At 43.1% G+C, this 14478-nt stretch overlaps 1 protein-coding gene across 3 annotated transcripts; it reads left to right on the top strand.

Annotated features, from left to right (window-relative positions):
• The first annotated feature begins 1930 nt into the window (after positions 1–1930).
• Positions 1931–9837, top strand: LOC149975139 (uncharacterized). Of its 3 annotated transcripts, XR_016488830.1 has the most exons (7): positions 1931–2457; positions 2839–2969; positions 3170–3343; positions 7448–7639; positions 8016–8127; positions 8250–8345; positions 8490–9837. XR_016488830.1 is itself a non-coding variant. In XM_021575081.3 (6 exons), the coding sequence occupies exons 1-6, from the start codon at positions 2169–2171 to the stop codon at positions 9440–9442; spliced, it is 1851 nt and encodes a 616-aa protein (XP_021430756.3). In that variant the 5' UTR covers positions 1931–2168; the 3' UTR covers positions 9443–9837. The 3 variants fall into 3 exon arrangements, 2 of the variants coding, with proteins under 2 accessions (XP_021430756.3, XP_090066657.1); XM_021575081.3 differs by lacking the exon at positions 8250–8345; XM_090210531.1 differs by lacking the exons at positions 1931–2457; positions 2839–2969; positions 3170–3343; positions 7448–7639; positions 8016–8127 and having other exon boundaries at positions 8196–8345.
• The last annotated feature ends 4641 nt before the right edge of the window (positions 9838–14478 follow it).

Here is a 14478-nt window from a genome sequence, read left to right as displayed (position 1 = left end):
TATCTAGACACATGGAGAAGTTCACGTGCGGTAGCAACACCGTGGGATCATTGACAACTTTCTCCCTCAGCTCGGAAATATAGCTAAAGTCAAGTATTTTATCTTATACATTCAAGGACCACGAAAGGCTCATGTTCCTTGTCCTCCTTGTCCCACAACAGTTCCCTAGATGTAGTAAAACCTTACCCAGTGCTGTATCCTTAAGTCTTTAGGAAAGCTTTGGGCTCAACTATGATCTGTTGCGGCTCAACTGAACTCATAGTAATGTACTCCATGTCTGACTTCGAGGGTAGGATTCCGGCCAATCTTATCCATGTTCTCCGGCAGAAGAGGCTGAAAAGGAGTATGTACCAACTGTATCTGCTTACCTGTCTGGTTTTTACCATTCCTGTGTCCACATTTTCCACCCTGAAACAGATCAAGACCTACTCTAGGAATACCACCGGACCAGCCTGACTGTGAGCTTTGGGTTTGATCTCAATTGAGAAAGTACTTCTCTCAGATTTAAAATTTAAGGACAGCTCTAGACCTTTTCCACATTTTGCTGTTACAAATTGGAATTAAAACAGATTTAATTGTCTTTTTTTCCCAACAATCTGCACAAAATACTCTGTCAAAGTGGAAGAAAAATTCTAACATTTTTGAAAGATGAATGAAAAGTAAAATACGAATCTTGATTAGATACGTTTCATACATGTTAGAATCACCTTTGGCAGCGATTACAGCTGTGGGTCCTTTTGGGTAAGTCTCTAAGAGCTTTGCACACCTGGATTGCCAAATATTTGCCCATTATTTAATTATTCAAGCTCTGTCATGTTGGTTGTTGATCATTGCTAGACAGCCATTTTCAAGTCTTGCCATTGATGTTCAAGCTGATTTAAGTCAAAATTGTAACTAGGCCACTTAGGAACATTCAATGTTGTCTTGGTAAGCAATTCCAGTGTATATTTGGCCTTGTGTTTTAGGTTATTGTCCTGTTGAAAGGTTAATTTGTCTCCCACTGTCTGGTGGAAAGCAGACTGAACCATGTTTTCCTCTAGGATTTTGCCTGTGCTCTATTCTGTTTCTTTTTATAAAAAGTCCTTGCCGATGGCAAGCATACCCAGCATACCTGTTTTATTTGCTGTCCATGGTCCTGAATCAATAGTTAGGCGTATGTGTGGCTGAATTTATTCCACCTCTGTGCGAGTGTGTCTTATGGAACTGTTTCTGTGAAATGATGTATGGCTTTTAGGCCTTATATATCACATGGAGAATTAACGTAGCAGGTTAAGAGAACTAGGTTAAGTTTAGGACAAGGATTAGGGTTAGCTAAAATGCATTTAAAAAATACTTTATGGGGCGCAGTAGATGAGGGGTAGGGGGTATTTTCTGGAGAAAAAAAAATGCAATTTTTAAATGTATTTCTTGAAATTCTACACAGTTTGACTTATATTGCCTCTATTGAGGGATGTTTTGCTGTATGCTGTTTTATAGCTACTCTCATGCTATTCTTCACATTTTGCCATGATGATGAGAGATTTTTCCTGCTACCAAGACCAAAGTAGGCACATTTGCTATTTAATGTGGCAAAACTATGGTAGAGTTGAAAAATGCAATAGAAACACATTTAACATTAAATTTAGCTTTCGGTAAATGAAAAAGTAAGGGAAAAAGTAATCACGCACTGCTTTTTATCCACAAGTCAGTTTGGTGGAAACACAATGCTGGTGGGAAAAATGGGCATATTTTCTTTATGCAGATTTTTGAATTTTCGCATGAAAATCTGTCGCCAATTTTTGGGAAATCTAGCTACAAAGTGTAATTAATTCACACTCCAGAACAGTAGGCGACAATTAGTTGGAAATCTAGCTACAAAGTGTAATGAATTCACGCTCCAGAACAGTGGGCGAACGCAGCAGGCGGTGGCATACCACCCCTAACGATTTTTTTGCGGACCGCCATAATACCATAGAAGAAGAAGTAAACGGAAGTGAACGGTGACCAAGAATCATTTCCACGTTAGGGTTTTGTTATTTCAAAGTTTTTTTTAACACCCTGGAACTCAATATGACAAATTTCACTACACAGCATCACATACCTACCCTAGGTAGTGTTTAGTTCGCGTTGGAGACCAGACTTGGTTGATAGATGTTATCTAGGTAACTCTAGCCAGCTAGTTGCTAACAATGGCTAACTCAAACGGTATGGTTTTTCACACTCAAATAGCCTCCATCATGGAGGTGCTAGCAAATGCAGCCGTGGCAGAGATCTGTAAAGTCGTAGACGACGACTATGCAGTGTTTCGTTTGGAAATAACTCAAAGCCAGAAAGAAAATAGGGGATTGCGGAGGAAACTACAGCTACTGGAACTGAAGGTGGCACGGGAGCGCACAGAGAGGACAATGCGAGAGCGCGTTTTCGCCAGTCGTCCCAGTACTTTCAACATCCTAGACCGATACAGAGGAATGGCAAGAGGTACATTTTGCAAAGGCGTGGGTGCGCGGCCTGGTGCCGTTCTATAGCTATAGAACAGTGCCTGTCGCCTAGTTCCCCTCTGCACGTGTGACTTGTGTTAACGAGAATTGGGTGTTGGATAGTATTCTATAATTCCTCTGATTGCTGAGCTATCTTGCACAAAGATACAATATCGTATTCTTGATTTACTGTATTTCCTATTTACTAATTGAAAACAATGATGCATGGAACATAATCAACCTATAAATAGTATATCAAGAAGTTGAGAAGTGTTACATTACATCCTGGCCAATTCTAGACAGTATCAATAGTATACAATATACTGTTGAGCATTGACAGTTGCTAACCTAACCACTTATTTTCCCCCAATCGCTCTCTCAGGTGAAGGACATCTGACTGGAGGCCACAGGAGCTTTGTGAAGCCAGCGGGACACAATACATGGAGAGAAGACCAAACAATCATTGTTGATGAGAGGAGTGGAACCTCAACCCAGCATGTTGTCGTGATAGAGGTCAGTGCAATATTGTCACATTAAAATTACAGTACATCAAATGTGGCCAGTTCATTTCAGAAAGGCTCCCCTCAGCTATTCACTTGCTTACATGTACGTCCTCATTTATCTTCCATAGAGGAGCTTGTGAGACTTCACTACAACATTGTTATCCAATAAAACTAATGTACCGGTAATAACCTCCTCTCTTCTTGTGTCAGTCTGGAGGTGCAGAGGCTACAGGTCCTGGGTTGAAGCAGGAGATGACTGAAGTAGTGGAGGACCCACGGCACAGCGGAGACGTCCAGACTGGAGCGGCAGGGGAGCCCCCTGTAGCCACAGAGAACCCCACCACCACCCCAGCGCAGTCCAGGACCCAACGCAGCATCATGGAGGTTAGTGGAACACCGAACGCCGTCCTCAAGTTAGAGACCGACACCAAGACTTTAACTGTAACACACAGGCTCTTACATACAGGATCTGACCACAGATCAGACCCAGAGAGACTGGGGCTGGGGAAGCTAAGCTGTAATCCAGAGCCAGAGGACAATTCATCAATCAATGGCAATATATTTGGAGTCTATTTAGTGACAAAAAAGGGGTTAAATACATGTAGAAAATGACAAATGTTTCCTAATCTTTTTTATATCTCTCAGATATAGGACAGACACTTCAGAACGAACTTACTTTAGATTTTCTTTGGAGGGGCTATCTGTTGTACATTGTAGTGAATCTCATATTCATTGCGTTTGTGTGGGCTAATAGCAGTAAGGTCCAACATTTTATTTTTTTCAAACATTTTTTTGGGGGGGATACTTCAAGGGGTCTTAAAATTCAAAATCAAATAGTAAAATGATCCTTGGTATGGCCTTCTTAAAACAATTCCATATAGTTTAGTGGAATCCCTCCCACCCTGGCTTAGACTGTTATGGGTTAAACTGACAGGCTTTTCATTAGAGGAATGGGGTGGAAACTACCACTTCTTAGAAGCCTGTTTCAAACTGTGGGCTTCCTGTATAGATCGGTGATGAGTGTGTCATTTTCTTTAGTGATCTGAATGCCAAGGAAGCTGACACTATTGTAATCAAAGTCCACGGTGAAATGAAATGATCATTTGATTTATTAAGAAACACATGGAACATCAAGCTCAGTGAGAGTCCCATCAAGTAATACCAATATATCATCTATATAACATTGATATAGTTTGATCATGGATTAAAAAAAGGGATTCTGATCAGGGTTGGGAATGTGATCATGCTCTAAGCCAGTAGTTCCCAACCTTTTTCGATTGTTGTACCACCAACTGAATTTTGCTCTGCCCGGAGTACCCCTGAAGTGTCACCTCATGTGCATTTTACCAGTAAGTCTATGGTCTCATGAGTCTTCTCAAGTACCCCCTGGGGTCCTAGTAACCCTGGTTGGGAACCACTGCTCTAATTGTCCCATATAAAGATTACCATAATTGGGTGCCATCGTACTCCCCATAGTGGTTCCATTTGTTTGTTAGAAAAAGTCACTTCTAAACGTGAAACAGTTACAGTGTGGCAAAAAAGTATTTAGTCAGCCACCAATTGTGCAAGTTCTCCCACTTAAAAAGATGAGAGGCCTGTAATTTTCATCATAGGTACACTTCAACTATGACAGACAAAATGAGGGGAAAGAAATCCAGAAAATCACATTGTAGGATTTTTTATGAATTTATTTGCAAATTATGGTGGGAAATAAGTATTTGGTCATTAACAAAAGTTTACCTCAATACTTTGTTATATACCCTTTGTTGGCAATGACAGAGGTCAATTGTTTTCTGTAAGTCTTCACAAGGTTTGCACACACTGTTGCTGGTATTCTGGCCCATTCCTCAATGCAGATCTCCTCTAGAGCAGTGATGTTTTGCGGCTGTTGCTGGGCAACACAGACTTTCAACTCCCTCCAAAGATTTTCTATGGGGTTGAGATCTGGAGACTGGCTAGGCCACTCCAGGACCTTGAAATGCTTCTTACGAAGCCACTCCTTCGTTGCCCGGGTGGTGTGTTTGGAATCATTGTCTTCTTCTGGATCATCCAAATGCTCTCTAGCAAACTTCAGACGGGCCTGGACATGTACTGGCTTAAGCAGGGGGACACGTCTGGCACTGCAGGATTTGAGTCCCTGGCGGCGTAGTGTGTTACTGATGGTAGGCTTTGTTACTTTGGTCCCAGCTCTCTGCAGGTCATTCACTAGGTCCCCCCGCGTGGTTCTGGGATTTTTGCTCACCGTTCTTGTGATCATTTTGACCCCACGGGGTGAGATCTTGCATGGAGCCCCAGATCGAGGGAGATTATCAGTGGTCTTGTATGTCTTCCATTTCCTAATAATTGCTCCCACAGTTGATTTCTTCAAACCAAGCTGCTTACCTATTGCAGATTCAGTCTTCCCAGCCTGGTGCAGGTCTACAATTTTGTTTCTGGTGTCCTTTGACAGCTCTTTGGTCTTGTTTGGAGTGTGACTGTTTGAGGTTGTGGACAGGTGTCTTTTATACTGATAACAAGTTCAAACAGGTGCCATTAATACAGGTAACGAGTGGAGGACAGAGGAGCCTTTTATTATTATTTATTTTATTTTAACCCCTTTTTCTCCCTAATTTCGTGGTATCCAATTGTTGTAGTAGCTACTATCTTGTCTCATCGCTACAACTCCCGTACGGGCTCGGGAGAGACGAAGGTTGAAAGTAATGCGTCCTCTGATACACAACCCAACCAAGCCGCACTGCTTCTTAACACAGCGCGCATCCAACCCGGAAGCCAGCCGCACCAATGTGTCGGAGGAAACACTGTGCACCTGGCAACCTTGGTTAGTGCGCACTGCGCCCGACCCGCCACAGGAGTCGCTGGTGCGCGATGAGACAAGGACATCCCTACCGACCAATTCCTCCCTAACCCGGACGACGCTAGGTCAATTGTGCGTCGCCCCACGGACCTCGCGGCCGGTTACGACAGAGCCTGGGCGCGAATCCAGGGACTCTGATGGCACAGCTGGCGCTGCAGTAGAGCGCCCTTAACCACTGCGCCACCCGGTAGGCCCAGAGGAGCCTCTTAAAGAAGAAGTTACAGGTCTGTGAGAGCCAGAAATCTTGCTTGTTTGTAGGTGACCAAATACTTATTTTCCACCATAATTTGCAAATAAATTCATAAAAAATCCTACAATGTGATTTTCTGGATTTTTTTTCTCATTTTGACTGTCATAGTTGAAGTGTACCTATGATGAAAATTACAGGCCTCATCTTTTTAAGTGGGAGAACTTGCACAATTGGTGGCTGACTAAATACTTTTTTGCCCCACTGTATTTGTGAGTAACAGCTCTGCTAGGTCTCTGGTACATGAGGAGCTAGGCCAAGATTCTATAGGGCGTTTTTCAAAAAAGAAGCTAGTGGCCTCTTGTCCAATTTAGTGGGGTATTTATGTGTATAGGCTTTCAAACATCAAAACGGGCCACTGATATTAGCATTTTTCATGCATCATGTCCAAATCATCCAAAAGTATCTCAAATTGATTGTGAAGCTCAACAAAGTCACATCTTTCCAATGACTTGAATGGGATTTGTACCACAAATTCTAAAACGTTAGCATGTGAGACTCGGAGGTTGTGACTTGGTTTTGACTCGAATAATAGTGACTTGGTCCCTCCCACCTCTGGTTTAGAGACACAGACTGATCTGTCTAGAGGGGACTGGAACCAGTACAGTAGTAGTGTAAACTCAGAAGGGTGTCTAGATAAGAAAGGGGAGGGTCTGGTCGTAGATGAGGTGAAAGTGGAGGGTGACATTCCTCCCACATGGAATCCAGATAGTCACCTAGGAGACGGATACTCACAGGGCAGAGATTTCTTAGATTACAGTGAAAGTTTAGCGACAAATCTAAATGTTGCGACCCACTCCCCTTTACACCCTTTACACTCGTTTCTTATTTTTAATCAGGTATTGAACTCAAACGACAGGTTCAGGGGGGGGGAGCCACATCAGGCAACAGTAAAGAGAAACGGTTCCTCTGCATGTTCTGTAACAAAGGCTTCAGCTGCTCCCAGAAGGTAGAGATCCACCAGAGTGTCCACACAGGGGTGAAACCCTTCAGCTGTACCCAGTGTCACATGTGCTTTACAGAGGCTGGCAGCCTGAAGAGGCACTAGAGGAACCACACAAGGGAGAAATTGTACAGCTGCCCCCAATGTGAGAAGAAGTTCTCCCGCCAGCACCAGCTGAAGATCCTCACTGGAGAAATGCAGTTCGCCTGTACACACTGTGAGAAGAGGTTCTAAATAGCGGACTTATATTTACACACATCATCATATTTATGTCCACCATGATGAGTTTAACAACAATGAAGTCATTCTCTAACTACAGTATAGGACTCAAATGTAGTGGGGAAGCGTAAACACTCCATGTTGAACAAGTTTATTATCTGTGTGTGTGTGTGTACGTACCTGAGGGAGTATGTCTGTTTAATCTGTATCACCTTTCTCTTCCAGGATGAGGGTCCAGAGGTGCTGCTGGTGAAGGATGAGGGTCCAGAGGTGCTGCTGGTGAAGGATGAGGGGTGTGAGGAGGGTCTACGGAACCCTGAGGGGACCATGATCATGGAGGACAACCAGACTACACCTCCTCCTGAATCCACAGAGGAACCAGCTGAGTTGCACAGGACCACACTCAGTCTCGCTGAGGTGAGCCCACTGCAAACTACTGTCTGAATGGTATTAGGTCAGGGTCTGTATCCACAAAGCCTCTCATTGCAGGAGTGATGATCTAGGATCAGTTTACCCTTTTAGATCATAATGAATAGGATTATATGGAAAGATCAGCACTTCTACTCTTGAGACTCTTTGTGGATACGGGCCCAGTTCTTGATTAATTTTGTCTAAAGTGTGGGACCCTGCCTCTGATCAAAGCATTAAATAAAGTGTAATGTAATCAAATCAACTAACATGTTTGCATAGTACTCATAGCAATCCCTTGTTGCCCAATCAGAAGATGCTCCATAGCAGGGTGCTCATATCAGATTTCTTGATCCAAAATCCTCTCACTCTGTATCTCTTACAGTCAGTAGACATGGAGGATGGGAAGCCTGATCTGCTGCTAGTCAAAGAGGAGACAATAGAAGACGAACCAGAGAGCATTGACCTACTGAGTGGACTAAAGAAGGGGGAGCAAGGTAAAGGAGAAATACATATAGCCCATTGTCTTACGTCAGCTGACGTCACTCCAACACCACGCTCGTTCCTCCTCATAGTACCGGTTTCAATTCAAGTGCCAATGCCGTTTATCAAACTCCAGGTGGTGCTTTGGCCAGATGACTTGAAAATAGAGCTCTTTGGCGTCGAAAAAATGAAACATGGAAGCATATGCAAAAAAAAGTACCTCATACCTACGGTAAAATATGGTAGTAGAGCTTTGATGTTATGGGGCTATTTTGCTGTTCCTGTTTTTGCTTTATCTTTATCAGCGGTGCCAATAATTTGGGACCCGAGTTCTCTTCCATGTCTGTAAAGTCTATTTTGTAACCTCTTCCTGTAGATGGTTGGCTGGAGGCTAACAGTGGAGACTGGATGGCCATCTTGGATTCCCAAACCCAGACGAGTACAGCCAAGGGCTCCAGGGATAACATCAACAAGCCGGCCTGGACCAGAGGCGACATAGTGGCGGCCAGTGGATGGAACAGCGTCCTTACCTCTGGGCTAGGGAGCATTGTTCAACATAACCAGAAACTGACAGTTGAACACAAAACAAAATCTAAACTTAATCTCCATGACAACATACTAGTTGAAACCAGGGCAAGGTGTAGATTTAGTCCGCCGGGATGGGGAGGTATCCGTATGAGAACAGACACAGACTCGGCTAGCAATTCTCCGTCCTGCTCCTATAGTTGTGATTCAGAGAGACTGATGGCGCCTCAGGTTAATGCCCTAACAGGATCTGCCTTCAGCCTGCCTTCTAAAGGATCTATCAACTTGAACATTGACCCTGCGACAACACAGACACTCTCTGGCCTTCGTCCTCCTCACACTCTTCTGTTAAACCAGACCTCAGACAATGCCAATGCCTCAACACTTAATGGCTACACAAGTCCATTGACAATTGACAGTAGTAGTAGTATCGCTATCAGCAGATCCAGTGGCAAAGAGAAGCGCTTCCCATGTTCGTTCTGTGGGAAAGCCTTCAGTTTCCCCAAACAGATGGAGATCCACCAGAGGATGCACACGGGGGAGAAACCATTTGGCTGCCAGCTGTGCCGGGCCAGTTTCTCTCAATCATCCAACCTGAAGAGGCACCAGAGAGTCCACACAGGGGAGAAACCCTACAGCTGCCCCCAGTGTGAGAAGAGGTTCTCCCGCCAGCACCAGCTGAAGATGCACCTGAAGGTCCATACAGGAGAGCGGCCGTTTGCCTGTACACACTGTGGGAAGAGGTTCTCAGAGAGGAGCTACCTCAGGATACACCAGCAGAAAATGCACACGGCCCATGTATAGAGTATAGAGTGACATGTAATGTAATACTAGTTAGTTTGTAGTTAATTCTGTTGGTAATGGATGTATCGGGAACTGGATGAGGTGAACTGAGGAAAGAATGAGTATGATGAGGCCGAGTAGATGATATGGTGATGGATGGTGTAAAAATGCTTCACTAATGAAGTGACAAACTTTGTCTTTAGGTGTTTTATAGTGAGATAATGATAGTGCCTTAATTCATGAAGTATTGAAGCTGTGTGTAATATTGAACCATTTCCAAAGTATTCTATAGTTACATCAAAGCGAAGGTACTAGATTTACAGAAAAGTAAGTTTTTCTACTTGTCATGTATCGTTTTGTGCAATACATGTTATTTGTAATGCTATTTGTTTAAATTAAATACTAAATTGACTCTGCTGACTGACCTGATTATTTTTGTATCATTGCAGAGACTTGGACTGAGTTTGGACTTTTCAAAAACAACTAAAATTGCTCCATATTGTTATTGCTTGGCAGGAAACTAAGTGATACTGGCAATAAACTTTTCTTTCTCCCTTAACCTGACCTCAACCCCGTTCATCACTAATCCATGGTTCTCTCCCCTGATCAATGCTGCCACGTGATTGTTTTCCCTGCACTCAGTACATTCCAAGCTTGATTGCATCCACCATTTACCTTCCTCCTACAGATAACCATTAACCTCTGGTGTAGCCCCTCGGCTATAGCACCCCTCAGGTCTCTATTATAACTAATTATTAACATTTAAAGCTCAGAAATTCATACCCATCATTAGGTACAGGCTTGACTGTGGTTAGCATTTTATAACATGTCATGTTTCTGTGTACAGCAAAGAATGTCTTAACCTTTATGCATTTCTGTATAATCTTTGTGGTTTCCAGTCCATGAAGATCTGCTGATATCCGGTGTTACTGGTTGGAGAGACTGGACCTCTGAGGTGGCCCCGGATCAGGAGCAGTTACTCTTCCTTCCTGAGTCAGGACCCAACCAAGAGGGACAGAGACTCAATCACACAGAACACAACCGGTGGACTGAACAACCTCAGTCCTGGTGGTCATCAGAGAGACAGAGGCTCCAGTCAGGGATCCAGTCTGCAGCCCAGACCCTTCTCTTCACAGTCTCAGTGCAGGGATGGAGCAGGGTCTGGGGCTGATAGAGATAGACCCTCCTGGTCCTGTGATACAAAAGCACAGTACTCCTGTTTAACAGAGCAAGTCACCCTGGGCTTCAGCCTTCACAGATAGTGGTGGGAGAAACCCCTGGTGGTAGTCTATCAGCAGGTCTGTCTTCTCCTTCAGGGTTTCATCTAATGCCTGGTGACTTGGTTCATAGAAGGTCTGGACCTGGATCTAAGCTTCCTCTGTTACCCCACCAATACAGACAGGGTCAGAATTGGTGTTCATCACAAGAGCTTATAACACAGCACACAATTCCATCAACACCCAAACAATGGCTCAAGGATGGAGGTCAGAAAACGTCCTCTGCTGTCATTGGGTCACAAAGTGGGAGGCCGAGTATTAGGACGGATTCAGACAAGCCGGCTCATGCGAACTATGTGAAGAGACACCAGACTGTTCACACCAAGGAGAGGCCTTTCAAGTGCAAACTATGTTACAAGAGCTTCTCCTTTCTGACTAGCCTTATCAGACATAGGAGTGTCCACCAAGGGGGTAAATCGTAGCGGTGTGGCTTGATATGTATGCAGAGGATGTTAGGGAACTATTCTTTAGCTGAAATATTATAGTTATTTGAAGTGTCTTGGTAAGAGGGTAATTAAAACCCCGCATTAACCTTTAGTTAACTTGTCATTTGAAACAGGCTTGAGTAAATACTTGTTTTGAGAGACAAAACTTAGGCTAGAACAAGGACAGTTTAATATTGATGATGGAATAAAGTCATTATTTTCTACTCTATTCTTGCTAACAAAGAAGTATGTTCAGCTTGAAATACCGTGATCATGAATACGAGTTTGTAATATGCGGTACCGGTTTTCAATTAACATACGCTCTTTGAGCTGACGTCAGCCAATAAGATCTTCAGTAATATGGTATAAATATGGTATAAAATTCATATAATGTGTAAACATTTATTTAAAGTGGCATTATTTTTATTTATTTATTACATTTTTACCCCTTTTTTCTCCCCATATCCAATTGTTAAACAAACTAGAATCCAAGGGGAGACCCCATTACAGTAGAATATCTCCATACTGAATAATACAACATTATGAGTCCGGGAGAGACGAAGGTTGAAAGTCATGCGTCCTCCGATACACAACCAACCAAGCCGCATCTTTAACACAGCACACATCCAACCCGGAAGCCAGCCACACCAATGCGCCGGAGGAAACACCGTGGCCGCCACAGGATTCGCTGGTGCGCGATGAGACAAGGACACCCCTACCTACCAAAAACAGCTTCTATCTCAAGGCCATCAGACTGCTAAACAGCAATCACTTTCAGATACACTGAGTGTACAAAACATGAATGTCCCCTCCCATCAGAACAGCTTCAATTCGTGGGTGCATGGACTTTACAAGGTGTCGAAAGGTTTCCATAGGGATGCTGGCCCATGTTGACTCCAATGCTCCCCAAACTTGTCTAGTTGGCTGGATGTCGTTTAAGTGGTGGACCATTATTGATACACATGGGAAACTGTTGAGCATGAAAAACCCTGCAGCGTTGCAGGCCTTAACACAAACCGGTGCACCTGGCACCTACTACCATAGGCACTTAAATATTTTGTCTTGTCTGTAGGCTTAAAAATCATTACACTAATTGAAGTTGATTCAACAAGTGACATCAATAAGGGATCATAGCTTTCACCTGGTCAGTCTGTCATGGAAAAAGCAAGGTGTTCTTAATGTGTTGTACACTCAGTGTAAATTTACATTAAAAACCAAAGTCTAATTGTTTTTACCCCAAAAAATGAAGGACTTATTAGCCTACTCTGTTTTTGTCATGGAGGGCTCATTGCTTCAAAACATGGTTAAAAAAAGAAATGCTGCCCTCATTGAAAGGCATGCTTTGAGCTGTTATTACATTTTTTGTTGCCGATACCATAGAACTACTTTTTAATAGGATCTCTATGGGGGACACTTTATCTCGATAATTTGCAGCTTTTAAGCATGTTAGAATTAAATTAGATTGAGCAAAAAAAGCCCTGGTCATCTTAAATTAAACTGTTTTTTGACAGTATTAGTGGAGCACAATACCACAGAGGAGTTTACAAGGGAGGAACTCCCTCAAACTTTTATTCCATAGACTGGGATCCGGGTTATGCAGCTGTTACAAGAGCACATTTTTCACTGGCTGTCCATGGGTCTCATAAACAATGATTGATAGGTAGCTTAGCCTACACTTTTCAATTCAACCATTATTGGGGTAAAACACAACTTATACATCTGTGAACAGCCATCCACAACCAGCACAGCGGCGGTGTGAATCACATAATGGCTATGTAGATATCAATAATAGACCTTATGTGATATCCATATCGCCCATAGGCTACACCACTGCTGTCAAATCAAATTTTATTAGTCACATGCTTCGTAAACTACAGGTGTAGACTAACAGTGAAATGCTTACTTACGGGCCCTTCTTAACCATTCAGAGTGAGAGAAAATAGAGAAATAATAGGAAAATAATTCATACACAATGAGTAACGATAACTTGACTATATACACAGGTACCAGTACCGAGCCGATGTGCAGGGGTACGAGGTAATGTAGATATGTACAGTGCCTTGCGAAAGTATTCGGCCCCCTTGAACTTTGCGACCTTTTACCACATTTCAGGCTTCAAACATAAAGATATAAAACTGTATTTTTTTGTGAAGAATCAACAACAAGTGGGACACACTCATGAAGTGGAACGACATTTATTGGATATTTCAAACTTTTTTAACAAATCAAAAACTGAAAAATTGGGCGTGCAAAATTATTCAGCCCCTTTACTTTCAGTGCAGCAAACTCTCTCCAGAAGTTCAGTGAGGATCTCTGAATGATCCAACGTTGACCTAAATGACTAATGATGATAAATACAATCCACCTGTGTGTAATCAAGTCTCCGTATAAATGCACCTGCACTGTGATAGTCTCAGAGGTCCGTTAAAAGCGCAGAGAGCATCATGAAGAACAAGGAACACACCAGGCAGGTCCGAGATACTGTTGTGAAGAAGTTTAAAGCCGGATTTGGATACAAAAAGATTTCCCAAGCTTTAAACATCCCAAGGAGCACTGTGCAAGCGATAATATTGAAATGGAAGGAGTATCAGACCACTGCAAATCTACCAAGACCTGGCCGTCCCTCTAAACTTTCAGCTCATACAAGGAGAAGACTGATCAGAGATGCAGCCAAGAGGCCCATGATCACTCTGGATGAACTGCAGAGATCTACAGCTGAGGTGGGAGACTCTGTCCATAGGACAACAATCAGTCGTATATTGCACAAATCTGGCCTTTATGGAAGAGTGGCAAGAAGAAAGCCATTTCTTAAAGATATCCATAAAAAGTGTTGTTTAAAGTTTGCCACAAGCCACCTGGGAGACACACCAAACATGTGGAAGAAGGTGCTCTGGTCAGATGAAACCAAAATTGAACTTTTTGGCAACAATGCAAAACGTTATGTTTGGCGTAAAAGCAACACAGCTGAACACACCATCCCCACTGTCAAACATGGTGGTGGCAGCATCATGGTTTGGGCCTGCTTTTCTTCAGCAGGGACAGGGAAGATGGTTAAAATTGATGGGAAGATGGATGGAGCCAAATACAAGACCATTCTGGAAGAAAACCTGATGGAGTCTGCAAAAGACCTGAGACTGGGACGGAGATTTGTCTTCCAACAAGACAATGATCCAAAACATAAAGCAAAATCTACAATGGAATGGTTCAAAAATAAACATATCCAGGTGTTAGAATGGCCAAGTCAAAGTCCAGACCTGAATCCAATCGAGAATCTGTGGAAAGAACTGAAAACTGCTGTTCACAAATGCTCTCCATCCAACCTCACTGAGCTCGAGCTGTTTTGCAAGGAGGAATG

This window comes from Oncorhynchus mykiss, chromosome 19 (genome assembly GCF_057628025.1).
Source record: "Oncorhynchus mykiss isolate SJ-2025 chromosome 19, ASM5762802v1, whole genome shotgun sequence".
NCBI classification, from domain to species: domain Eukaryota; kingdom Metazoa; phylum Chordata; class Actinopteri; order Salmoniformes; family Salmonidae; genus Oncorhynchus; species Oncorhynchus mykiss.
Note: the sequence above shows the minus strand (reverse complement) of the source record. Positions and strands in the feature narration are given on the sequence as shown.

Excerpts from the sequence above, each read along its gene's own strand:
- LOC149975139 (XM_021575081.3), top strand. The coding sequence starts at position 2,169 with ATGGCTAACTCAAACGGTATGGTTTTTCACACTCAAATAGCCTCCATC. Across the intron at positions 2,458-2,838 it reads ATACAGAGGAATGGCAAGAG|GTGAAGGACATCTGACTGGA; the intron begins GTACATTTTGCA and ends TCGCTCTCTCAG. Across the intron at positions 3,344-7,447 it reads CCCAACGCAGCATCATGGAG|GATGAGGGTCCAGAGGTGCT; the intron begins GTTAGTGGAACA and ends TTTCTCTTCCAG.